This window comes from Nycticebus coucang, chromosome 8 (genome assembly GCF_027406575.1).
Source record: "Nycticebus coucang isolate mNycCou1 chromosome 8, mNycCou1.pri, whole genome shotgun sequence".
NCBI lineage: Eukaryota > Metazoa > Chordata > Mammalia > Primates > Lorisidae > Nycticebus > Nycticebus coucang.
In genome coordinates, this window is record NC_069787.1 from 52,596,162 (window position 1) to 52,623,780 (window position 27,619).

The following is a 27,619-nucleotide window of genomic DNA, read 5'->3' on the forward strand; positions in this document are numbered from 1 at the left end:
GATTTATACCTTCTGGGAGCCATGTCTTACTATGTTTTCTCTCATAGTGCTTTTTGTTATGGGTGCAAGTTCAGCAAAGATTTCATCAGGATGATTCTGTATCTCTAATAACCCTAGTTTTATTACGAATTTAACCTTGTCATTCAAGATAAGGCTTACATTTTAAGAAGGTCAACCGGTGCCTTAAGGATAAAGTATAGGTGTGAAGAAGATAGAAATCAAATTAAGTCCTTTAAGTGTATTTGTTCCTAAGAATTGGCAAAATAGCAAGTGCAAATATTGTGAAGTATCTGGTTCACTTTGGGATTTGGGTGGTAAAATTTAAGGTAACTATAATGTGGCTATTTTATATTTTCCATATTTGCAACCTGATACACAAGTTCATTTTTCTATTAATAGAATGCTTAAATGAAAATTAACTTTTTATTTTAGAATCAACTATCTTTATAAAATAAGGAATGGGTATATTTATAAAGTCTAAGCTAGTTGTTTGGTTGAGCTCATGACTGTAAGTGTCTTAGAACAACTAATTTTTTAGGTAAATTTGATTTTAAAAATTTTTATGCTGGCCTTCAAAGTTAACTTCAAGAAATGACTTTTTTGTCTTTTTTCTCAGCGTCACCACAGTCTGTTGGCTCAGTTGGGTATGAGGCTGACTCGAGGCGGCAGCAACAGGATTCTTGTAGCTCTGGCATTGCTGACGTCCACAGGCTTTTTAATTGGCTGTCAGAAACGTTAGCAAGTGCGCGCCATTCTGATGCATCCCTGACAGACACAGTCAACAAAGCCTTAGGATTGAGCACTGGTGGTAGCTATGAAGAGCTGAGGCAAAAACATGAGTATGAGCTGAAGTCTACCCCAGATAAGAAAGAATATGAGCAGCCTCCTTGTGCAGATATTGAAAATGAACATTTTAAAGGTACTCAAAGCCCATTGCTAGAAGTTGATACAGCGTCTTTAAAGTATCCTGTGGCTATTTCTGCCTGCGACAAAGGCATTGACCATAAGCTACATTTGAAAGAAGTAAGCATATGTTTTTCTAGTTATCTTTGTTTGCTTTTGTGAGTATGTATGAAAAGAGATAATGTGGGTATGCTTTAGGGAGTGGTTTTTCCTTTTTAAAAAAATGAAATTATCTTCTTGAGTAAAGTTATCTGTTCAGGATGGTACCTCTTAAGTTATTCTTGTTACAAAAAGATAAATGCCAAAGTAGTTGTTTCCTTCCTGCTTATAGACTTAATATAGGGTGGCATAAAGTTTGTGGGCAATTTAAATAGTTGTAACCAAGTTATGGCCACCCGATTATTGTCTTAAGTTTACCTGTTGTGTTAAAGCTAAGGCTAGGCAATCATTTGTCAGAAGTGGCTTACTGGGAGTTACAGCCATATTATTTCATAAAAAATGGAATCCTCACAGTATTGGCTTTCTGTTGACAGCAACAGAGAACCCAAAGGTGAGGCAGATAAGACCAAATGCAGTTTGCCAGAGTAACAAGACAAGGTTAGATACTTGGTATTTCTAATGCATATAGAAGTGGAAGGTAAGTGGCCATTAGGATTATCTTTGCAATGACTCTCAGCCTTGCTTATTAGGGCATCCAGTTTATGATACGTACTTCACTGATTTCTAGCTGAGAAGTAGCCTTAAGTCCTCAAGAAGTGGCTGCATCACTGGAAACAATGCTAGGATGGCACTATTTTCCTAAAGGCTTACTTTTAATATATGCTTTCCTCCATTTTCTCTTCCCTGCTATAGAATAAAAGCCATAGGCGTATGCTTATCTCTGGCCTTTCTCGATATAGTTTTGGGATATTTATTTTAGGGGGAACATGATGACAGCAGGCTTATATGGCAGGGCATGTAAGGTAGGCACTGAGGAGCTCAACCTGTACTATTAATATTTCCTAATGTAGTCAGTATTCTAAATCGAGTCAACCGTGTGCATCAAACCTAGCAGACTGTCCATTTTTGTAATGTTTTATTGGAATACACGTGTATGCCCATTCATTTAGATATTGCCTATGGCTGCTTATGCACTCTAATGGTAGAATTGAGTATCTGGCCTACAGAACCAAAAATATTTATTATCTGGGCACTTTACCAGTCTGTATTCTAAATCAAGATCAAATTATGTTTTCATTTTGAATTAATGTATCTTTACTATAGTGATTTCACTCATTTGTAGTGTTAAGATTGAATCATGTCAGTTTACTGTGAAAAATAGTTTATTCTTGATGTTAAAGCTCATTGAAAATAAAACTATTGAATGTATACTTTAATTTTTAGGATCCAAGTTTAATAAACATGAACAGTTTTGAAGATTGCAGTTTATGTCCCACTGTCCCATGTTCCATTGAACATGGATTCCATAGACAGCAGTCTAAGTCAGATGATGTTGAAGAGACTGAAATACATTGGAAACTAATTCCAATTACAGGTAAGGATAAGTATACTAGAACTTAGGTTTGCCTCATTTTACTGAGAGACCAGTTTTCTGAAAGTTTTCATCTTTTCTAGATTCTACTCTTGGGTCACTAAGTGCTTCATCTCATTTGGCTCTGACATCTTCAGTATCTTTATTTTGAGCAGTATAAAGTTCATCACTGAGTGTTGCTGTTCTCGGCCAGCATCAGCAAGTATCTGCAAAATGGCCTATTAAAAACAGGGTTTTAGGGCGGCGCCTGTGGCTCAGTCGGTAGGGCGCCAGCCCCATATACCGAGGGTGGTGGGTTCAAACCCGGCCCCGGCCAAACTGCAACCAAAAAAATAGCCGGGCGTTGTGGCGGGCACCTGTAGTCCCAGCTGCTCGGGAGGCTGAGGCAAGAGAATCGCTTAAGCCCAGGAGTTGGAGGTTGCTGTGAGCTGTGTGAGGCCACAGCACTCTACCGAGGGCCATAAAGTGAGACTCTGTCTCTACAAAAAAAAAAAAAACAGGGTTTTAAGACGTATTCACTCTTAAATGCAGACTTCTATAAGATGAGGGAGCTACAGAGATGATGTAATGCTCTTTGGGTGACCAGTTCAGTGCTGTCTTCTCATCTTACTAGAGTCAACCTCACATGACAAACTGTCATCTAATAAGTAGTTCTTGTTGAGGTTCATCTGTTAAGATGAGAACTTTGATTTCTCAGTATTGGATTATCTTAAATTGGATCATCTTACAGAATGGCCTGAAATAGTGCAAATATACTAAGAAAACTTCATGAATCACCAGACAAGAGTAGTTCAGTAAATGTTGTAAGATTATTATTTTTTGTAGTGTTCTGATTTCCCTGTGCTGCAAAGATATACCTATATACTCCTATTATGAAAATATACTATTTTTCATAGTACAGAAAAATAAAATATCCATGGGCTTCAGTACCATCCTCTTAACAGGGGTCCTCAAACTGCAGCCCACGGGCCACATGAGGTGGTGTGATTGTATTTGTTCCTGTTTTGTTTTCTTACTTCACAACAAGATACGTGCAGTGTGCATAGAAATTTGTTCATAGTTTTTTTTTTTTAAACTATAGCCCAGCCCTCCAATGGTCTGAGGGACAGTGAACTGGCCGCCTGTTTAAAAAGTTTGAGGACCCCTACCTTATTAGAGAGTGCAAGAGGCCTAGGAGTAATAGAAAGGGAACTGGGAGTCTTTTATGAACTGGAGACATTAATTGAGTGGGAGAAACAAAAAATAGTGAAGTAGTTGATAGGAGATGATGATTCTAACCTTTCTTTATTTGTGACACCTTTATATCTGGCATTGAGGGCCATTTGAAGGCACAACATCTAGACATTGATACTCCATCACTGAAATGGAAAGGAAAGCAACTTCCTGATTCTGAATGACCTGCAGGGTTTTTTTAGGCAAAGGAAGGGATATTTATATTTGCATTTGTGACCTACCATTTGGGGTTGTCTGAAAGGTACATAACAGTATCACTGATATCTGCAAGAGTGTGTCTGCAAATCTAATGGATGCTTTCCTTCAGGAGGGAGTGCAAGAAGCCCCGAAGACCAGCTGGGAAAGGATGATGAGAAACAAACGCCAGGTGAGGAAGCTTACTTTGCCTTCCCTCCCAGTGTGCCCTTCAGAATTGCTGCTTGCATTTCTGTTGTTTCATCAATAGGGCATAAATTTAAATTCTGTTAATTATAGAAAATTTGAATAATATTGTATCTATGTTTAAATCATTAAAGAATATGTCCCAAAAAGTTATGAATAATAGATTTAAGTTTTTAACTGATAGATGATTTGGAAAATGAGAATGTTTTCTTAATAAATTTCTGTAAGCTATCCTATGGAAGGTTTTTTTAAAATTTAAAAAGTACCATTAAAGCCTTCTACGTATACTATTCCTAATCTTGAAATTTTTAACCCATTTCTTCTAATTGTAAAGCTAAATTCTACAGATAGTTTAAATAACAGAGGATTCCAGAAACATTCACAGATACTACTAGTTGTGGTAGGTTCCTAGGAGATAGTCTCCTTTGTCTGAGCTTAGGCAATTCAGCTTCTTTATAGATAGTCATAGACATTGTTTTCTTGCTTAAGAGTTTGATGGTGGTCTTTTTTTATTGTTTCCATTTTGGTATAGCTTACTCTTTTGAAAAGGAAGTGTTTTTTTAATTTGTAAGGAATGCTAAATGACTTAGTAGATTTTTATAGTGATTCCTTTGGGAATTAAAAGAAAGATTCTTTGAGTTACTTATTTTCTGTAAGAAAATCTTTACTTCTAGTAAAAGATGATTTTAAAAAAAGGAATAACATGGGCGGCGCCTGTGGCTCAGTCGGTAGGGCGCCGGCCCCATATACCGAGGGTGGCGGTTTCAAACCCGGCCCCGGCCAAACTGCAACCAAAAAATAGCCGGGCGTTGTGGCGGGCGCCTGTAGTCCCAGCTACTCGGGAGGCTGAGGCAAGAGAATCGCTTAAGCCCAGGAGTTGGAGGTTGCTGTGAGCTGTGTGTGGCCACGGCACTCTACCGAGGGCCATAAAGTGAGACTCTGTCTCTACAAAAAAAAAAAAAGGAATAACAGATAAGAAAAGTGCATAAATCTTTAATGAACAACTTCATGAAATTTTACATAATTCTATATACTTCTGTGACTATACCTAAATTGAGAATGTAGAACATTCTAGCACCCCAGATTTTCTTTCGCATCCTACCAGTTACGTTACAGTTCCACCTGTTCCTAAGAAGTTACTACTAATGTGACTTCTTTTGCCATAGATCAGTTTTGCCTATTCTTGAACTTAAAATAAGTGGAACCTATGAATGTCATCTTTTGTGTCTGGCTCTTGTATTCAACATTGTGTGTCAGGGATTCATCCACATTTTGTATCTATCCGTAATTCTTTCTCATTAGGAATAGCACATATGCTTCAGAATGCTCCATTAGCATCTTCATTCCTCTTATTTAGGATGCTATCTTCATATTTTATAAGCAAAAGGGATTTAAAAGTAAAAAATGACAGTAAAAAAAATTTGTTTCACTTTAATGACAGTAAAAATTTTTTTCATACATTTAGGGATGTTGACATGTTATATATATTTAATTTATTGACAAAGATTTTGTTAAAATAGTAAAGTTGATCTAAATGAAGTCATAAAGGGAAATTCATATAAAAGAAAATTAGGTGGTGATCTTACAGATAGAGAAATAGATGTTTATTATTTTGGAGACAGAGTCTCACTCTGTCACCTAGGCTAGAGTGCTAGAGTGCTGTGGTGTCAGCCTCGCTCATAGCAACCTTAAACTCATGGGCTCAAGCAATTGTTTTGCCTCAGTCTCCCAAGTAGCTGGGACTATAGGTGTGTGCCACCACATCTGGCTAATTTTTTTTATTTTTAGTAGAGACAGCATCTTGCCTTGCTTAGGTTGGCCTTGAATGCCTGACCTCAAGTGATCTTCCCACCTTGGCCCCTAGAGTTGCCAGGATTATAGATGTGAGCCACTGTGCCCACCCAGATTATTTCTGTTTTTAAAAGGGATTTGTTTGGTTTAAAGTTTTAAATATGGGAATTTCTCCATGTAGATTTAAATTATATTTCAGCTTAAAAATATTTCCTTTATCCATGTTGGTCTGACATTTAACTATAAATTTTGGGAGCAAGTTTTTAAATTAAAATAAGTGGCTGGGTGTAGAGGGACATGCTTTTAGTCCCAGCTGTTTAGGAGGCTGATGCAAGAGGATTGCTTAAGCCCTGGAGTTCGAGGCTAGCCTGGCCAATATAGACCTTGTTTCAAAAAAAATTAAATAATAATTCAGAAGTTTTTAAATTATGGGTAGTTCTCCTTAACCCATTTGTTTCATAACATACCAATTTAAAACTTTTTATTGGAATATACCAGGTACTTGACATGGTCTATATAGAAGTCAAGTATAAAAATACTTGTACTTCAGAAAGTAAGTCTAGCCCCATGCACCAAGTTTCTCCCCATATATCAGCCACTGTTACCAGCTTTTTATGTACCCTTCCAGACTTTTTGTGTGTGCACTAAACTTCATTACAGTGTTACAGATTTAAGAAAGATATTTAGGACATTAAGTATTCCTGAATTATCTTACAAAACTTTAGTTTTCTGGTTTATCATTCTCATACAGTTGTAACTTTTATCCTGGTGTATTGGATATTTTGCTCCCGTCTGACTTTCACCCACAGACCTGCTGTAGTCTTTTTACTGGGCTGACAAGTAGCCTTTGCAGTAACTAATGAGTGCAGTAGTTCATGGTAACCCCTGGGATTGATAGAAAATATTACAAGCTGACTGCTACTGAGGCTGTTTCGAAAGGTTTGATGAGTGTGAGTAAAATCTTTAAAAATAGGTTTGAAAACATTAGTTAGTGACTTTTTACAGGGTAAAATTGCATAATATGGTCTTCGAGGCACAGATTGTGAACATTTTTCTTTTCCTAAAATACAGTATTAAAAATAAAAATATATTTTTTCCTGTCTTAAAAATGGAATTACGGTACTTGTTTCAAAAAACACTGTTTGAATTTAGGATTTGCGAGGGGGGAAAAAGTGGTTTTTTTTGGGGGGGGGGTTGTTTTGTTTTTTGGTGGATTGAGCTAGTTTACAAGAGTCAAAGGTAGTCTAATTAACTAAATGACCTCTTTATTTCAAATGGGTATAGCTGTCCTGATTTCTCTTGAAATTATTTACAAACAAAGGGGAAATACTGGCTGGGCGTGGTGGTGTGTGACTTATAGTCCCAGCTCATCAGGAGACTGAGGTGGGAGGATCTCTTCAGCTGAGGAGTTTGAGGCTGCAGTGAGCTATGATCATGCCACTGTACTCCAGCCTTGGTGACACAAAGCAAGAGACCCTTTCTCTTAAAAAACAAACAAAAAAGTTTTTACTCTGACTACTGAAATATAAAGACAGCTTATATGTAGGACATACAGGAATTAGGATTCACACCAGAATTTGAGGTTTTTATTTTACCTTTCAGTGCATAAATGTATACTGACCGTTCCCCCCACCCCCATTCCACCCCCGATTTAAGAGTTTGTGTTTCACATACTATCTTTTTGGATTGCTCTTACAATAATGAACTCTTCCTATATAGGTATGAAATCACCAGAAGAACAACTGGTGTGTCTACCACCACAAGAGGCCTTTCCTAATGACCCCCGGGTAATAAGTAGACAGAGAAGTTCTGATTACCAGTTTCCATCCTCTCCATTTACAGACACACTAAAAGGCACCACTGAGGATGACGAGTTGACAGGTCAGGTGATGACAGTGGAGGAGCAATGTGTGCCAGCAGCAGAGTCGCCTGCAGTGAGTGAAACCACAGAAAAGACAGTGTTAGGAGAGTACAATCTCTTTTCTAGGAAGATAGAAGAGATTTTGAAGCAAAAGAATGTTTCATATGTCAGTAGCATTTCCACACCTATCTTTTCAACACAAGAGAAGATGAAACGGCTTTCTGAGTTTATATATTCTAAGACTTCTAAAGCTGGTGTGCAAGAGTTTGTGGATGGCTTGCATGAGAAACTAAATACTATTATTATTAAAGCATCAGCCCAGGGTGGAAATTTGCTGCCAGTCGGTCCTGGTGTGAAGATACCATTGACTCCTCTGGAAAGGCATGTCCTACCAGGATCCTCAAGTGAAGTCAACAGTAAGCACCTTGATCCACTTTGTAGTGATGCCTTGAAAGACACCAACGCTAATGAGCAGCATTCCTCTTCAACTTTGAGTTTAACTGAAATTGAAGTGAGTCAGCCACATCAAGCTGCAGAGTCAGTGGTGACTTCTGATCATATTGTACCTGGTGATAGTACCCGGGAACCAGTAGAAAAAGAAGCAGCAAAACCATCCAGTGATGTAAACATTTCTGCCCAACCAGCTCTTTCAAATTTTATAAGCCAGTTAGAACCTGAAGTATTTAATAGTTTAGTTAAAATCATGAAAGATGTCCAGAAAAATACTGTCAAATTTTATATTCATGAAGAAGAAGAGAGTGTGCTTTGTAAAGAAATAAAGGTAATTAAACAAGAAGGTAATAGCTGTGCTGTATGTCTTATTGGTTTGACTTCTGTAAAATGGATTTTTTGTTTTTAGATGTCGACCATAAATTTTCATTACTTAAAATAGAACAAAAGACCAATTCAACTAAATTCAGAACCAATGATCTTAAACATTTTAGGATTAAGATCTTGTTTTATGTTGTCAGTTTAGAGCATTTGTATATATACTGCAAATACTTTTTAAAAACTGTGAATGTTTCTTGGGTTTTTAATGAAGAGAAGGGAAAAATACAGAGAGGTAAATGTAAATTGCTGGTATTTATCTCATAATTGGAATTTTATCAAACAAAATAGAAAAACCTGCCCAGGACTGGCCTAATGATAACACTTTTTTGGCATTTCTTGGTGTTCTGGCCATGTCACAGTTCCCTACAGGCCTTATCGATCAAAAATTTGATGATCTCAAAAGATTCCTCAGTCGTGAAAGATTGCTCACTGGGAGGTGTATATATATATATTTTATATATATATTTATATATTTATATTTATATATATATTTATATATATATTTTATATATATATATATATATATATTTTTTTTTTTTTACCAAAGGCAGACTAACGTTTCAAGTACACACATTTGGTTTAAAAATCCTGTGGCTCAGTCGATAAGGCGCCGGCCCCATATACCGAGGGTGGCGGGTTAAAACCCGGCCCCGGCTGAACTGCAACCAAAAAATAGCCGGGCGTTGTGGCGGGCGCCTGTAGGCCCAGCTACTCGAGGCTGAGGCAAGAGAATCGCTTAAGCCCAGGAGTTGGAGGTTGCTGTGAGCTGTGTGATGCCACGGCACTCTACCCAGGGCCATAAAGTGAAACTTTGTCTCTACAAAAAAAAAAAATAAATAATAAAAATCCTAGACACATATGCCTTTGTGTGTGTGTACAGGTATAGACGTAGACACGTAAAGTTTAGGCTCGGTGCCTGTAGCTCAAGCAGCTAAGGTGCCAGCCATACACACTGGAGCTGGCAGGTTCGAATCCAGCCTCGGCCCGCCAAACAACAATGACAGCTACAACCAAAAAATAGCCGGGCATTGTGGCGGGCGCCTATAGTCCCAGCTACATGTGAGGCTGAGGCATGAGACTTGCTTAAGCCCAAAAGTTTGAGGTTGCTGTAAGCTGTGACACTGGTATAATATTACTAATTAATACTAAACTAGGGTTTTAGTTTTTTATGGGATTGCCTAGAGTTTTGAAATGAATACCTGCTCCCATTTATGGAATTACTTAACCATGACTGGAGTTTTTGCTTGTTAGAGGAAGTAGGGAGACTATAAGTGGTTTATAGCCCAGAGTAGCTCAGAAACTCGGTACTACTAAACTTTTGTCAGTTTGAGACATCAACTGTGACATCAGCAGATTTTGTGGGTGTATCCAAAGAAGACAGGAAGAATATGGAAATGAAAGATGAATCTGAATACTCCTGTGCTTTCTTATCGATTCCAAACAGTTTTTTGAACTAGTAGTTTTTTAGAACTAGTAGTTCTTTGGTTGCATTTTTGCTGTATATGATTAGATGTAGAGCTTTTCAATTTTTATTCCAAGCAGCACGATCCAGGCATAGTACTTCGCAGAAACGTAGCTCTACATTAATTTGTGGGGCTAGATGAAAGAAAAGGTTAAGGACTGTTCCTGGTATAACACTACCCTCTACCCTGTTCTTTTTTTTTCCCCCCAGTTTTTGGCCGGGGCTGGGCTTGAACCCTACTCCTTTTAGCCACAGGCGCTGCCCTTTTTTTTTTTTTTTTTTTTTGAGGCATCACAGCTCACAGCAACTCCTTGGACTTAGGCGATTCTCTTGCCTCAGCCTCTTGAGTAGCTGGGACCACAGGCACCCGCCACAACACCCGGCTTTTTTTTTTGTTGTTGTTGCAGTTTGGCCGGGGCTGGGTTTGAACCCACCACCCTCAGTATATATGGGACCGGTGCCCCACCCACCGAGCCACAGGCACCACCCACTACCCTGTTTTTTTAATGGATTGTAATGTACCTAATATAATATATATATTAAGGGGATATGAAATGCATTTCCTTATGAAGAATGCTTTTAATTCATTCTAGCATAGAACAAATGATATTTCTATTTATAGTGAAAAAAGACTGCTCTTCATTTTACAAATCTGATAGACAATCAGATTGTAACTTTAATTTTATATCAACATCCACTGGAAATTTTCCAGCAAAAATATTAGAATATAATATTTTATGAATAGTGAAACTGACTTGTTAGTGTGACTTAAACTGTTTTATTTAAACTGAGCTTGAATTTAAAGCTTCTTGATGTAAAAAGATGGATTACAGATTGTCAGTAGGCCTGTCAGATGGTAATTTACTTTTTCATTAAGTTTAAGTTGGTCTGAAATCTACCTAGAAGCATCAAAGCTTAAAGCAGAATCAGAACAGAAGATACTGAAGATGCTGTGCGTGTGACACTTCAGGCAGCTCTTGAAAGAGCAGGGGACTCATGGATTTTGGTTATGGCTATCTGAGCAGCTGTGATTAAGAATATTAATCTCTGGCGGCACCTGTAGCTCAGTGAGTAGGGTGCTGGCCACATACGCTGAGGATGGCAGGTTCTAATCTGGCTTGGGCCAGCTAAAACAATGACAACTGCAACAACAACAAAAAATAGCCAGCTGTTGCGGCGGGCGCCTGTAGTCCCAGCTACTTGGGAGGCTGAGGCAAGAGAATCACTTAAGCCCAAGAGTTGGAGGTTGCTGTGAGCTGTGACGCCACAGTACTCTACTCAGGGCGACAGCTTGAGGCTCTGTCTCCTCTGCCCCCCACCAAAATTCATCTATATCTGTAATATGAGAAATATGTCCTCCAGGATCCTGTGGTTTACTTACTTCAGGATTCAGGATTCCACCAGTAAGCAAAGAATGAAAGGAACTCTGCATAGACTGTTCTGTAAAAGGTAGTACCATGTCACCAGCTTGGAGGGAGGTGTTAGTTGGAAGAGTATACTTTAAGAGCAAAACGGAACAGAAATGGCAAATTAGTATGTGAATACCAGTGTATGTGCTGAAGCTCTGTACTAAGATTCTTTGAGCTGTTTTGAGTTATAGAAGCTACAGAGTCATAAAAGTGTTTTGTAACTCTAAAGTGTCTGCTTAGATACCCATTTCTAAGCAGACCCTTGGTTATTTGCAACCATACTATTGGGAATAAAAAGGAAAGGAAAATAGGAGGTAGGGAGTGGTTAATGACTAGGCTCTGAGTTACTGGTAATAACTATGGAACCTGAGTTAAAAATTTGGACTAATCCATTGTTCTGTTTCTTTTTGTTACCCCATACTGGCATTTACTTGGCTTTGCTTGCATGGCACTAACATTTTGACTGATTTGTGAAGCTCTGATCTTTAGAAGAGTGTTTTTGATGGGCTCAGGTATCCCATGAGTACAAAAAGTTCATGGATAAGAGTGTCCTGGTAGTAGTTAAGCTTATCAATTTATCAGTACTGAAGTTTTATCAGTTTATTACCTTTTTTGGTGTTAATTGGTGTTTCTAAAAAAAAGCTTTTTAATGTTGATTCAGTTGTTTTTCTTTAACAGGAATATCTTACCAAATTAGGCAATACAGAATGTCATCCAGAACAGTTTTTGGAAAGAAGATCAAAATTAGATAAACTATTGATTATTATTCAAAATGAAGACATTGCAGGTTTCATTCACAAGGTAGACTGTAAAGTCAAATTTATTTATGTTGTTTTTCAAAATTCCCTTATTTTTAAATCTAATGTGAAATTTCTAAAGCTTTGGTTTTTAAAATGAATTTTAAAGGAGATAAAATTTCAAGGATTCTTTAATGAAGTAACTTGTGAGATTCAAGTTTGTACCTCCACAAAATTTTAAATTTTTGCATATCACAGGCCTTCCCTACTATTCAAATAGTTAAGACTGATAAAAGTACTGAATCCTTGAATGCCAGCAGGTCTGCTGACTTTCTTTTTATTGTTCTTTTCATTTGTATGAAACCTTTCTGTGCCAAACTAGCCCTCTTTTCCTTTAGATTGGGGGTACCTCACTCAGTCTTGTGAGCCTCTCTCACATCCTACTAGTCTTTAAAAGCCTTTCCTGACTATTCCAATCTCGTGCCCTCATCTGATTTCTGACTACTCACAGGTTACAGACAAATTCAGGCATTTGTCCACTTTGTGTTTTCTGGTCTATTGTAAGCTCATTTTCCTTAGTGTTCGTAGTAGGTCCCAGTTTGTGAATATTGATTTATGCATGTGTATTGAGAAACAATGTTGGGAATGTTATTTTTGAGTGTGGCTTTCCAGAGGCAATGCACTAATATAGGTGAGCCATAGTGCACTTGGTTAGACTTTTCTTGTGGGTTACGTCACATTTGAGTTTATGTAAGTTCATTCCCTTATCTTTCCTTATTTGTATTTTTATTTTGGTATTTAAACAGGTCCCTGGCCTGGTCACTTTAAAGAAGCTCCCCTGTGTTAGTTTTGCTGGTGTCGATAGCCTGGATGATGTTAAAAATCATACGTACAATGAATTATTTGTGTCTGGTGGTTTCATTGTGTCTGATGAATCAATTCTAAATCCAGAGGTTGTCACAATTGGTAAGATGATGCATTCTTTTGAGCATGTAACTTTGCTCTTATGCTTTTTAATGTATTCCCAGAAAACTAGTATGTTTTTAGTCTTTTCCTGAGCTCTCTCATTACTTCAAATTATAATTAATTCTAAATTTGGTGTCAACAAGTCTCTGCACCTGCTGCAGTTGGATCATGTCTGATTTGTTATTGTTATCAGTACATTATTTTTTATTTTTTTTAAGTGTGTAGTGGTTCTTTGAGCTGTAGAGATACATAGATCTCTCTGAGGGGAAAGAAGAAAAATGAAAATAGTACATAGGGAAAGTAGGTGTTTCTGTACAATATGAACAAGTACTTCTTTCATAATTCATTTGTGGAATGATTTATTTGTTGAATTTAAAATGAACTTCATTACCTTTACAGAGAGTCTTAAAAATTTTTTGACATTCCTTGAAGAACTTAGTACCCCAGAAGGAAAATGGCAATGGAAAGTCCACTGTAAATTTCAGAAAAAACTAAAGGAACTAGGCAGGTAAGATTTGGAAAATTAACTATAATGGTTATTGCTTTTAACACTGTGTTCATAAGATTTCTTTCTTTTCCCATTTATAGATTGTAGACATTTCCTCAGTTTTCACAGATGTTTGTAGTCAACCATAAGAGAATACAGATACTGAACTATTCTAGCCTTTATACTAGGAAACAGTGTATTTTAAGTAGAGGTTTGGTGCAGTTGTTAGATGTATGGGTAAAATTGGTTTTATCTTTGTCACTTGTGGGTTTAGAATCATCTGTATGTAGTGACTGGCATTTTTTCCCTGAACAGACCTGAGTATGTCAGATAGGTCGTCCCCCAGTTGAGGACTACCTTGGGTAGCTAATAAAGTCACATTTGGACAGGGATTAACCTTGACCTTATGAGGATTTGTGAGTAGGGCATTCATTCATGTATATAAAATTTCTAACATGCCCAGAAGTCACTTCTCAAAATGAAAAACTGGGTGGGACCCCACTAGTCACTTGAGAGGTTCTACAAAATGATTAATCAGATGAGTTTCAAGCTCCACTAGTAAATTAAAATGTATTTATGCATTAAAGGATCTGAGAAACTCTAGTTAGAATTTTGTTTTACGGTGTCAATTGACATTTTCTAAATTTAGACCACAAAACTTTTATTTCGAAATACCTATTAACATCCCATGGTGTATACACTACAGAAAATTCAGACTAGATAATTTTAAAGTATTAAACTTTTTGTAGCAATTCACTTTTTAAAACTTGTTCATGGTAAAAGCCTATAAAGTAGCCTTAGGGTAAGTCTTACACAGAGAACAAACACTGAGACCCAAAGGTGTGACTTGTCCAGAGTTATCAGTAACCTAATCTTCCTGACAACCACCACTGATTTGTCAGTCGTTTCCCTGTCTTGTGGTATAGAAATAGCCATGTATTATATTTTCTAAAGGAAAGAGTTATACTTTTTTGGCTCTTGAGCCCTACTTTAAAGTTAGTAAATTAGTAAAGCTAAAGGTAACTATAATTTCTTATTTAGTAAATAGAATGACTCAGATTTTAGTCTAACCTGAAAAACTGGCCCTACAGGCCTTGTACCAAGAAACCTCTAGACCAGTGGTTCTCAACCTGTGGGTCGCGACTCATTTGTAACAATGAAAATATATCACGACATTAGGAAGGTTGAGAACCACTGCTCTAGACTTACCTGGTTCTTACTCATCCTCTCTCCTAAGAATCATCTGTACATCAGGCGGTGAGCTAAAGCAGTGCAGTTGTCATTAGTAGCCTCAGTTGAGAAATGAAGAGTTTTAATCCCTAGCAAAAATTTCCATACTAAATTTTAGAAGTGCAGACCCAGATACTGAACTGCTTAATTTTACAGATTGAATGCTAAAGCTCTAAGTCTCTTGACACTTCTGAATGTTTATCAGAAGAAACATCTGGTTGAAATTTTGTCATACCACCATTGTGATTCACAAACTCGAAGTGCTCCAGAATTGGATTGTCTTATCAGACTTCAGGCTCAGAACATACAGCAACGACACATAGTCTTTTTAACAGGTAAAGAAAGCACTTGAAAGCTTTCTACTATGAATATAGGAATGTGGACAAAAGGATTTTATGGGGCTGTGGTGGGTGTTAATTGTTAAGGTATGATTCTGAAAATGTGGAAGAAAAGGATTTGTGAGGGCTGGAGGGCAGGGATTGTCATTTATCCTTCATTGCATATTTTCAGTGTTTTATATATGAATTTTTTTTTTTCCTTAAGAGAAGACCATCAAGATGCTTTCCAGTTATACAGATAATGGAATAGTGGTTGCAACTGCTGAAGATTTTATGCAAAACTTTAAAAATCTTGTGGGCTATCACAACTCAATTACAGAAGAAAACCTTCCGCAGCTTGGTGCTAATGAGACTCTTGAGTCGCAGTCAGGTAACTTTTCAGTAGTTTTCATTTTCTTTAGGACAGAGAGAAAAAGAGGAATGGTTTTCCTGTTACCAAAAAATGAAAATGCCTGTTTTGAAACCACTCACCACACAGTGTAAACAGCTTTAGGGGAAGTGTTTCAAGACCTTATTTATTGTTCTTAGTACTTAGCATGCACAAGAATGGCTCATTTATTATACCACGGTCAATAAAAAGTGTTAGTTACTATAGACTATGCACTTCTGTCTGAACTATAGACCATACATACTATGAAGTATGCATTTTATTTTTGAGAGTATGGAAACATTATTGGCTGCTGCTTTTAGCAAAGGGGTCATATTAAGGAAAAGCAGGAAACCAGATACGGAGATTTAGCAATAGGCTGCTAAGTCTCATATGTATAAGGCAATTTAATTTCAGGACAGTAGGGCTGTCATAGTTTTAGTGTTTTGTGAGATGGCCTCTGCTTTGGTTCCAGGTTTTATGTAAAATGAAAGACGTACTTTTGTTTTTGATGAAAAGCAGAGATGATCGAGCATTCAATAGAGCTAACCATTTTAGTAATCCAGTGAAGCTAGATGTCAAAAATTTTACTTTGTATTTGTTTTGTCAAATACTGAATTACCGTATAACTTTAGATGCTGTTTTGACATTAACCCCTTTGGAGCTGGGAGTTGGGATTTCCCAACATTAAACGTGAACACATTTCGCAGAAGCTTTTAGCATCGGATTATCTGGACATTCACACCTAGTGTGAGTGTTGTGACTAAGTGAACTTGTGGCAGAAGACCAAGCTTTAAGGGATTGTGGACTTGCAGACCCTGACGCGTTATATTGTGTGAGTAGTGTATAATTTTAAAACTTAAACAAATTGTGTATTTCAATAGAGGAGGACTTTTTGTTTTTAAATGTAGCTCTTTTAGAAAACGATGAAAAGGATGAAGAGGATATGTCTCTGGATTCAGGGGATGAAATCTCACAAATAGAAGTATACAGCAATTTTCATTCAGAAATACTGGCGAAAGAGACCAAAGCATCACATGGAACAGAACAAAAAATGAATATTCAAACTGAGTTACAATCGTCTGTTGATGTGCAAAATGGTTTATTAGAAGATAAGACTAATCAAATTGATTCTGAAGAGAGAGCTGCTATTGATGTAGTATGCTCTGAAGAAGAGAACAGCAATTCAACAGAACAAGATTCATATAGCAATTTTCAGGTTTATCATAGTCAATTAAATATGTCCCATCAGTTTAGTCATTTTAATGTTCTCACTCATCAGACATTTTTGGGGACACCATATGCCCTTTCATCAAGTCAGTCTCAAGAAAATGAAAATTACTTTTTATCTGCTTATACTCAAACCTTGGATAGAGATAAGTCTCCATCTCCATTAAATTTGGGAAAAAGTGATTCTTCCAGGCCATATTCAAAAGAGAAATAATTACAGTAACTTTTTTTAAATATGTTGTTGTGGACTTTTTCTGTTTCTTAAAAGTGAATTAACAATTTATATTTCATTTTCTAAAAAAAAGGTTTCTTGTCCTTTCCCAAATGTTTTTTTTCTTATTTAAATCATGATGGCCTGTAACAGTTGAAGCATATAAAAATTGAAATAAATATATATTTTAACATATATTGTACTTGAATTATCTCATGTTGGCACTTTTTTAAGTTTTAAATTTGTACATGTCACCTGTACTTGAGCTTCAAATTGAAGCCTGTCTTATATGTAAAATCAGATGTTTACAGAAGGATGATAAAGTAAAATGTCTTTTTTCTCCTCTTAATGTCAGATGATACAAAACTTTCACTGAAATTAATTAGCAACTATTTATTTTGATTTAAGCTTTTGTATAGTGTTTTTACACAGGTATAAGCCAGTGATGTTAATAAATATTTATAGGATTTTGGCTCAATACCTCAAGATTTATCTGCAGTATACTTTCATTTGGATAATGTAAGCCATGTACATAGAACTTCCTATCAAGCAGCATTATTTTTTATTTTTAGGCTTAGCCATGTAAAAATTGCCTGTCTCTAAAATTCAGTTAACTTTTTCAGAGTATTTGATAATTTTCAGTGCTTGTGAAAGGATCACATTTCAAAAGACCGTTTTTGTTTATCAAAGTGGACAATGTGGAACAAACTAAAATTTTAAAATTGGTAGTTTTAGAAAAATAAAAGTACATTTCTGAGATGGTCTTAGTAGTAGTAGTTAGCATTTCATTAAGCACATTAGTGCTATAATTAGATATAGTGGAAATCTTAACTGCCTATTACCGTTTTTTAAAAAATTAGTATCATAAACCGTCTAGAAGTGTGCGATGAATTTTTGTAAGGTACCTCAAAAGTACTGCTGGTAGAACAAAATGCATGAGAGTGGTATTTCAATCAGTAAGTTCCATAAAAGTATGGAACAGCATTGTTAACAGGGCAGGAACTCCAGACAATGATAAGGTAAGTAGAAAGTGTTATAGATGTTAAGTACCCAGATTGTGACAGAGCAGAAATTTTTTATACTATAAACTTTCACAAAAAAAAAAAATAGTTTTATTGCATAAAGTACAGCACTTACATATAATGTACAAGTTTTTAATGGGCATTTAAAAAATCTAGGCTAATTAAGAAATACAGCTGAGCCACAAGCATATTTTATAATTCGGAAGACACAAATGTTAAGGATTTGGTTTTCTGCATTTAAAACGAAGAACTAAAATTCTCTTCTCGATTTGCAGCTAAAGGCATGAGATTAGTTTCCAATTCCTTTTGCTTCTGGAGAAGGCCCTGAAATCACATTGAGATGTTAGTAAGGTGTGCAGCTGACTTGAAAATTCTTATTTCTGTCCAGTTAATCTAGTTATATGAAAAATACTACATACTAAGCTCAGGATGGAATCTGTATAATTAAAGTTTTATTATTCAACAAATCACTAGACATTGGGATGTTATGTAGGTATTACTACATTTTTAAAGACTTTCATAACTATAGGGATACGATAAAGTCCTCCCTTATCCCCACCCTGAAGTGCTCTTAAAATGGTGACTGCACTAACCTTACCTTACTGAATTAAAATGTTGAGGAGGTATCTAATTCAAGGGCCCTGCTGAAATAAGACTATATTGCTGAGTAAAGGTATTTACAAATTAAACAGATTAAAAAAAAAAACACTTCTTGGCTGAATTACTTAAAAACTAGCATTTCAAAACCTAAGATCACTTTGTCTTCACATGAGTAATTTTCTAGATGGAGGGAAAGATGGGTAAGCACCATCTGAACCAACATTGTGAAATACAGAGGGGTGTTGGTAAATGACTAGACATAGAAAAGGATACTCCTTAAACAGCACAGCTATTTAAATACAAAGAGTATACAATGAATTAAAATTGCAGAACCAAATTGCAAACTATCAAAGTTACTAACTTTGCTCCAAAGTTGTAATTTTTACCTGTTTTAAAAACAGCAAGAAAATGAGAAGTCACAATAATTGGTCTGGGAGAAAAAGTCTGGTAAGGTTATACATAAAATTTCACACTGAATTATATTAGTCTTTGAGGCAGACAAATGTTCTGTTTTTAAACATATTTTTAAAAAGTATGGGCTATGTTGCTAAGAATTCATTAAGCATAATTGTGAATTTTTTGTCTTTGATTTTAGGACCATATTAATCATGTTTTGCCATTCAAGTGTATGCATTTTTTACTCAATAAATTTGTCTTAATATTAGAAATGTCTTGTGATGTCATTCTTAAACATGATAATGTGACAGTCCTATTTTTTCTTATAAACTGGGGTGCAGGTGTAGTCAAGGCGCCAGCCATATATACACCGAGGCTGGTGTGTTTAAAACCCAGCCCGGGCCTGCTAAATGACAACAAAAATAGAGCCAGGCGTTGTGGTGGGCGCCTGTAGTCCCAGCTACTCAGGAGGCTGAGGCAAAAGAATCGCTTAAGCCCAAGAGTTGGAGGTTGCTGTGAACTGATGCCACAGCCCTCTACGGAGGGCCACACAGTGAGACTCTGTCTCAAAAAAATCCAGGTGCAGTGAAGCCACATAAAACAGCCACTCAGTCCATCCCCTGATAAAGAACAGTTCTTACCTGTCTCAGTTCTGAAAGTCCCTTAAGGATTGCTTGCTGTCTGTCCCTGTTTTTCACCAAGTTAGGATTAAGAAGTGGATCCCTGACATGGTCAGGGTCAAATAGCTGCAGTTCTTGATCACAGTCTAAAGCCAGATGAAAGTGACAAAAGTCAAATACATTAACAGTGACATAGCCAGATGCTATGGTATTCTAAGGGTTCATTAAGAAATTTATTCCCAGGAGAGTACTACACAAGTTTGAGAAATTTGTTTTTACCTCTCCTGAGGCAACCCTTAATAAGACTTTTCAGAACAAAGGGCAGATTTTTTTTTTTTTTTTTGTAGTAGAGACAGAGTCTCACTTTACTGCCCTTGGTAGAGTGCCGTGGCATCACACGGCTCACAGCAACCTCCAGCTCTTGGGCTTACGTGATTCTCTGGCCTCAGCCTCCCAAGCAGCTGGGACTACAGGCGCCCGCCACAACGCCTGGCTAAAAGGGCAGATTTTTTAGAGTAAGAATACTTATCTTTACCTTGTAAGTTTGGGTATTGAGGGTCATCTGTTGAAGGCCTAGACAATGGAGCATCTGGATCAAGGTAATAGATTTCTTTTGTTCGGACATAGGGAATAAAATGGGATGATGGTTCTGTTTGACTGTCTCCTGAGATTGGATTCTCTCTGTCAACGCTACTGTTTTGTACTGGTAAGGGTAAAGTATTAGCTTGAGTTTGTTGGGTTCTGTTTTTCACTGGGGGAATTGGTGATGATTGAGACCTATTTAAAAAAAACAAACAAAAAAAAACTAAGAAGCTTTAATTCAAAAATTATCTCTTTTCACATTTCAATTTATTCTAAATAGACCTCTAACACCTTAAATTAAGAATATTAAGTATTGAAGTTCAAGTTCTACAGTAACTTTACATAAAATAAATAGGATTAACAGAATGGGAATAATTTGTGTTTTTATTAGTACTAGCTAATTTACTTGTCCTTATCATCTAGAAAACCAATACTACTTAAGAGACAAATGGGAAATCCCCACATTCTGTACAATTTAGCCTTCAAGCTCCAGTAAAAGTAGCACCGCATCCTTTAAAACCTCTACCCCTCACCCAGAACACCCTTTCCTTACTGTCTTCATATACATCTGCCTAATATCACTTAGATCTTTGGATTTTGAGGTTTCTATTTTTTTCAAGGGACAGGGTCTCTGTTGCCCAGGCTGGAGTGCAGTGGTGTGATCATATTCAGATGTTTTGTACTTTTGTCCCATATACTACTAACTAGCTATAGAATTAATCTGGTAGCATACCTTTCCTTGCCGGATAAGTTAATTTTCAGAGGCTCTTCTTCCTAAAAGACAGATAAATCAAACCCAAAGAGGAATTTATAGCATTTCCACATATCCCCACCAATACTTTTAGTGGTTACTTGTTGAAATAATCTGAGGCTATTGAATACCAGTGCACAATGGAACAGAAATTCATTATTTTAGATTAATCCTGGAATTCCCAATCTCCCAAATTATCCTCTGGACTGACTGTAAACAAGCTTTAAATGGATATTTGAATAACGAATGAATAGCATTCATCCTATAGAAGTTTTAAGTGTAAATTTTTTCCATACCAGATGGTCAATATTCTGAGCTCTTTGGAGGGCCATCTGGTCTCTACTGTACTACAAAACTCTGCTGTTACAGCATGAAACCAGCTGTAGACAGTGTGGCTGTGTTGTATAAAACTTTATTTACAAAAATAGCCAGCAAGGTAGATTTTCCCATAGGCTGTAGTTTGCTGACCCCTAACAAAAACTAAAGCAAATTTCTTCTAACTCTTATGTAAACTGCCTTATCAAAACATGCACAGGGGGAACTGTGTTTTGAATCTAGAAACATCAATACCTACTTAGCAATGTCTTTTTAAGACAATAGAGCTTTACCTTTTTGACTAGATGCCACCTGAACTTTGACTCAGTTTCCTGATGAGATGAATGAAGAACTTCTGGTGACATGCCTCGAGAGAAGTGTCCAGGATTATTTCTTTCCACCAAATGAAGAAGTTCCATTTGCCTTCTTACTTTTTTTTCTTCTCTCTGCTTTTGAAGTTGTTTAGGGTACTTTTCTGATGCTGGAATATACCTTTTGAGTGGCTTATTTATATTCCAATCGGGCCTTTTATGGTATTTCTTCACGTGTTTTGTTTGTTTCTCTGTTCTTATGTACTGATTACACTGATCATTATACCAACTGTTTTCTTTTTCTAAGTTGGCGCCTTTATCCTGACTTAGTTCTTGCTTGTTCTTCTTAAACTCCCCACAAAATTCTGCTGATATCCCAGGAGATGAGCAATTTATAATTTCCCTCTCTATTAATGATCCACCATGTGATTCTGCATTGGTGAATACTCCTGTATTTAGGTCATCTAAAAAACACCAAGTGATTTGTTTAAAAAAAAAAAAAAAATTATACACTGTAACCAAATCTACCATTTTATCCATGTTTCCCCAAAGAGATTAAGTAATTTTATTAGTTACTGCCCTCTAAGACTGCTTTTCCTTAGTTTTCAAAATTGAAACTATATGCCCATTGAAGAATAACTCCCCATTTCCCACTGCCAGCCTTTGGTAACCACCATTCTGTCTTCTGTTTCTATCAATTCACTATTCTAGATACTTCATGTAAATACTCACTTTTTTTTTCTGTTTTTGAGACAGAGTCCCTTCTCTGTTGCCCAGGCTAGAGTGCCATTGATATCACATCAACCTCAATGTCCTGGGCTCAAGAGATGCCTGTGCCAGCCTCCCAAGTAGCTAGAACTACAGGTGCCCACCACAATACCTGGCTAGTTTTCTAATTTTAGTAGAGATGGGGTTTTGTTCTTGCTCAGGCTGGTCTCGAACTCCTGAACTCAAGCAATCCTCCCACCTCAGCCTCCCATGGTGCTAGGATTATAGGCATGAACCACCATGTCTGGCCCACATTTATCTTTTTGTGACTGGCTTACTCACCTAGCATAATGTCCCCAAGGCTCATCCATGTTGTGGCATGTGTCAGAATTTCCTTCCTTTTTAAAATATTAATATTTCATTGTTTGTTATATACACCACAATTTGTCTTTAACAGAGATATCCAAATAACCTACTTCCCAGTTTTCTGGAGTACATACCCATAAGTGGAATTGGTCCATCATATGGTAATTCTACTTTTAATTTTTTTGAGGCCCTGCCATATTTTCTATAGCAGCTACACTGATTTACATTTCCACCAATAGTACATAAGGATTCCAATTTCACAAAAGCCTCCATTTTAACCATTGTTAAGCATTTGACGGGCACAAGGCATACCCACAAGGTCGCACAATCACTAACACCAACATCATATGATATGGCTGGTTTGGTATTACAGTAAAGTCTAAAATTAATTAGCAGAATATGTTAGAAAAAGAATTTCCTTAAAACATTTTGGTTTGCGGCTACCCAACTCCAGAGTGTCTTGGACAATATTCTCTCCTAATCTATGGCAAACCAAATTGGTTTTTGTCTCTTTTTAAGTCACCATGAGATGCTAAGGACTAATACTGGCAGAAGGTTCCACTTGTAACTAGTTTAAAAAGTGGAAAAGTTTTGATTTCCTATAAGTTATTTAAAAAAAAAAGATTTCCAAGACAGGTAGAGGGCTGAAGAGCCTCATGATCACGGAGATCTGTGATGATACCCAACATGGATATTAACTTACTACATACTTAAATTTAAAATCAACACGTAAATAGATGTTCACTATTCTCAGTCATAGGGGAAATTCAGATCAAAACTAGGTAAGATACTACTTCACAACCACTAAAGTAACAAGTATAGCAAGTATAAACAGAAACCAGAACCCTCAATACATTGCTGATAGGAATGTAAAATGGTACAGCTGCTTTGGGGAATCGTTTGGTAGCTTCTTGAAATGCTAAATAATTGCCATATGAATCAGCAATTCTAATCCTCTTTGAAAACATACATGTCCTTGCAAAAACTTACACATGAAATGTTCACAGCAGCATATTCATAGCCAAAAAGTGGCTAATCATAATAGCCAAATGCCCATCAAGTCATAAATGAATGGGCAAATGTGGTCATTTGTATCCACACAATGGAATATTCAGTGATAAAAAGGAATGAAGTGCTGATACATGCTATAACACGAATGAACCTTAAAACATGCCAAGTAACAGAAGCCAGCCACAAAAGACCACATATGGTACAATTCCAATTACATGAAATGTCCAGAACAGAAATTATTCAATAAGACAGAAAGTGAACTAGAGAGAGGGGAAACAGAACATGACTGATGAAAATGTTCTAAAATTGTGATGGTTATACAACTCTCAATATACTAAAAAGCACTGAACTGTACTTTTTTTTTTTTAGACAAAGTCTCCCTTTGTTGCCGTTGATAGAGTGCTGTGGCATCACAGCTCACAGCAACCTCCAACTCTTGGGCTTAAGCGATTCTCTTGCCTCAGTCGCCCAAGTAGCTGGGACTACAGGCGCCTCCCACAACACCTGGCTATTTTTTGTTGTACTTCTCAGGGTTGTTTGGCTGGCCCAGGCTGGATTCGAACCCGCCAGCCTCGGTGTATGTGGCTAATGCTATAACCACTGGGCTATGAGTGCCGAGCCTGAACTGTACTTTTTAAAATAAAGGATAAATCTTATGGTATGAAACTTGCATCTCAACAAAGCTATTATCTCCTACTGAAAACTTCAAATTTATATTGAATTTTAAAAAACTTCAATTTTTATATTTTAAAGCAATTAGAGTTAAGGTCAATTTAAAGTATAATTTTAATTAAATTTTAAATCACAATTCTCCACAAATACCTGTTTGTACACCAGTATCCTTCTTAGGAGAAAACGCAGAATTGATACATGTATTCATTTCACCACTGACATCAGAGTAATGTCTTGAATCTGAAATGTTGTTAGTAGATGTATTATACTCCACTTGTATTGGATCAACTAGCAATGAGAAATAAATCATCTGATAAAAATGACATTAAGGAGTATTAATAGAAATTTTCTATAGTAACAACTACTCATAAGACTTTTAATTTAATCAATCTGAACATGGCAATAAAAATTTAGATAAGCCAACCTACATTTTCTTACAGAAATTTACCTACCTTTTTCATAAAAATGGGCACAGAAGTTCACATTTTACCTGTGTCACAGGATTACTATGAGCAATATAAGATGTGAAAAGGTATCAAAAAGCGTAACATTAACTAAATAAACATTTCTACTTATAAAGTTAGTTTAAAGTCTGAAATGCCTTTAAAAATATTTAGTTAATACATGTATTAAAGGTATAAAACAATTATTTAAAATCATCTTCAAAAGATACTATAAGCACTTACTGCCAAGATTTTTAATCAATCTAGAGGTGTCATGTCCTTTGAGAGCCAATTCTCGGATTCTCTGTTCTTGTTTTAGTCTCTGGGCCAGTTCCTGTGCTCGCTGCATTGCCTGGAATAGCTCATTTGTCTTGAGAGTCATACTTTCCTATCAATAATAAAATTATTAAGTACAACACAGTTATTAAGTACAATTATTAAATAAATATAGACTTCGTTACTTGTTCTCGGTAAATATTTTCTAATTTTCTTCTGTATGTCAGGGGAGGTAGGTACTACAGGTAGAACAGTCAACAAGGCAAAGTTCTCACCCTTTTGGAGCTTATCTTTTTCTACAGCTACATTAAATCACAAATACAAGAACTCTTCTTATCCATTTCAAGTTTATACTAATCAAATTTTCAATGTTTTAAAAACTGATGATCAATTCTAATGTAATTCTATTAAGTTTAAAAGTAGATGTTAAAAGATAAAACAAGTCTTTACAGCTATCTTTTGACAGTTCCAGCAAATGACAGTACTTCATTGATTTCCTCGTGTAGATGGTTAATATATGGGGTTGCCGGGTGCAGTGGCTCATGCCTGTAATCCTAGCACTCTGGAAAGCAGAGGCGGGTAGATTGCCTGAGCTCACAATTTTGAGACCACCTGAGGAACAGCGAGCCCTCATCTCTGAAAAATAGCCCGGTGTTGTGGTAGGTGCCTGTAGTCCTAGCTACTCGGGAGGCTGAGACAAGAGAATTGCTTGAGCCCAAGAGTTTGAGGTTGCTGTGAGCCCCGACACCACAGCACTCTACCAAGGGCTACTAAGTGAGGCTGTGTCTCAAAAACGAAACGAAACAAAAACACATACGGTAGCTGGCTTAGCCTATTCAACTTTAGGAAATTGGAACCAAGACCATGTGTCCCTTTACCAGCCAATTTTAGACTGAAGATTGCCAAGTGAGGAAAGGAAAGAAAATGCAGACTGTGCGGTAGTCTTTAAACCTTTTAATCTTTAGCAAATTGAATGTTTTTGTCAGGTCAACTCAAACATGGCACTTGATGTCACCATTCCCCTCTTGTCTGTACCAGTTATTACAGGGCTTCTCTTAGCCAACCAGGTGTCTACTCTTGTTTCCTGTTCAACATAGGAAACATAATATGACCACACATTGTATCATGAATCTCGAGTCACTCTGGAAATAAATGCTCCTGTTCACCAATGAAATAAACTAGAAAAATTACAAAATTGCATAGAAATGAAGCACAGATAACCCCCAGTATCTAGTAGTAAAGATCAAGTACATCACATGGGTAGCTTTTTACTTTGTGCTACAACTCACCTTGACCTCCTCCTTTAACAAAAAGAAAAAGCCAAAGCCAAAGCCGCGAAGCATTTGTAAACTATAACATGAAATAATGAAACCTCAATCTTCTCTCTTACTTTCTTTCTTCATACAGAAGTTTAATGTTTCCACATACAGCTTCACAACTTTAAAACACGTATAAAATGTGCAACTTCTGGTTATTTTTCCTTTAAAAACATCTATTTTACTCTAAAATGTTACAATTAGACGATGAACACCTACTTCCTTTTGTTTTTGCTTAAGTATATCTTCTTCATACTGCTTCTGCATCTTCTCTCGTTCTCGCGCTAAGCGATGCTCCTCTTCTTGTTCTTCCTTCTTTCTTTGCTCTTCTTCCTGTTGCTTCTTCCTGCGCTTCTCTTCTACTTGAGCAGTGATGGCTTTCTAGTCAAACAATCACATAAATCATTGTCAGAAATAAAAATCCATGTAGCATTCAAGCTAGGCACAGTGGCTCATGTCTGTAATCCCAATACTTGGGAGGCTGAGGCTAGGAGTTTTAGAGGCAAAGTCCCCACCCTTTTGGAGCTCACTGGGCAATACAGTGAGACCCCCATCTCAATAAAAAATAAAAATGAAATTAAAGAAATTAAAAAGTTTTATCATTCTCAGGCATGGTAGCTCATGTCTGTAATCCTAGCACTTTGGGAGCAGTAGATTCGCATATATGTGGCCAAAGGAACAACACCATGTTTTCTAAAAGGCCTAGAGAACATGTATTGGGTGCCTCTCCTCTTTCCCTTTGTGTTGTCATTTTGGTGAATTACTGGAAGATGGCGTCTCCGGCCGAAAGGAAGGCGAAATTAAAAAGTTTTATCATTCTCAGGCATGGTGGCTCATGTCAGTAATCCTAGTACTTTGGGAGCATTAGGCAGAAGGATCACTTGACATCAGAAGTTCAAGACCAGCCTAAAACAAGAGCAAGACCCTATGTCTACAAAGGAATAGAAAAATTGGCGAGGTGCGGTGGCATATGCCTATAGTCCCAGCTACTTGGAAGGCTGAGGTGAGAGAATTACTTGAGCCCAGGAATGTGAGGTTGCTGTGAGCTATGTTGATGCCATTGAACTCTATCCCAAGCAACAAAGGGATACTCTGCCTATAAAAAAGAAAAAGAAATAATAAGTTTCATCAGTATACAGAAAGTGTTATGTTATTATGTATCTGAATAAAGTGAAAATATCAAATTTCTGATGCATTTCTCCCATCTCCCACTTGTCCTGTGAAGTTCTACAACCTTTTCTTTCTTTTTTTTTATAAACTTC

General features: G+C 36.7%; 2 protein-coding genes across 7 annotated transcripts in view; one reads left to right on the forward strand and one right to left on the reverse strand.

Moving 5' to 3' along the window:
- The window catches only part of TASOR (transcription activation suppressor), a 54,205-nt gene extending 37,042 nt beyond the window's left edge, over positions 1 to 17,163 (forward strand). The window contains exons 15-24 of one of the 4 annotated variants that reach the window (XM_053598998.1): positions 617 to 1,023; positions 2,287 to 2,437; positions 3,975 to 4,034; positions 7,559 to 8,481; positions 12,081 to 12,203; positions 12,946 to 13,105; positions 13,505 to 13,613; positions 14,979 to 15,157; positions 15,366 to 15,530; positions 16,163 to 17,163. In XM_053598998.1, coding sequence (XP_053454973.1) covers positions 617 to 1,023; positions 2,287 to 2,437; positions 3,975 to 4,034; positions 7,559 to 8,481; positions 12,081 to 12,203; positions 12,946 to 13,105; positions 13,505 to 13,613; positions 14,979 to 15,157; positions 15,366 to 15,530; positions 16,163 to 16,218 — 2,333 coding nt within the window. In that variant the 3' untranslated portion in view covers positions 16,219 to 17,163. The remainder of the gene's footprint in view (positions 1 to 616; positions 1,024 to 2,286; positions 2,438 to 3,974; positions 4,035 to 7,558; positions 8,482 to 12,080; positions 12,204 to 12,945; positions 13,106 to 13,504; positions 13,614 to 14,978; positions 15,158 to 15,365; positions 15,531 to 16,162) is intronic. The other 3 variants (XM_053598996.1, XM_053598999.1, XM_053598997.1) reach the window with 3 other exon arrangements.
- Positions 17,164 to 17,188: 25 nt separating this feature from the next.
- The window catches only part of CCDC66 (coiled-coil domain containing 66), a 36,227-nt gene continuing 25,796 nt past the window's right edge, over positions 17,189 to 27,619 (reverse strand). For 2 of the 3 annotated variants that reach the window (XM_053599000.1, XM_053599002.1), the window contains 8 exons: positions 26,577 to 26,738; positions 25,009 to 25,153; positions 24,473 to 24,610; positions 21,548 to 22,029; positions 20,922 to 20,962; positions 20,142 to 20,383; positions 19,628 to 19,752; positions 17,189 to 18,314 (listed from right to left, as the gene is read on the reverse strand). In XM_053599000.1, the coding sequence (XP_053454975.1) occupies positions 18,228 to 18,314; positions 19,628 to 19,752; positions 20,142 to 20,383; positions 20,922 to 20,962; positions 21,548 to 22,029; positions 24,473 to 24,610; positions 25,009 to 25,153; positions 26,577 to 26,738 (1,422 nt within the window). In that variant the 3' untranslated portion in view covers positions 17,189 to 18,227. The remainder of the gene's footprint in view (positions 18,315 to 19,627; positions 19,753 to 20,141; positions 20,384 to 20,921; positions 20,963 to 21,547; positions 22,030 to 24,472; positions 24,611 to 25,008; positions 25,154 to 26,576; positions 26,739 to 27,619) is intronic. The other variant, XM_053599001.1, reaches the window with a different exon arrangement.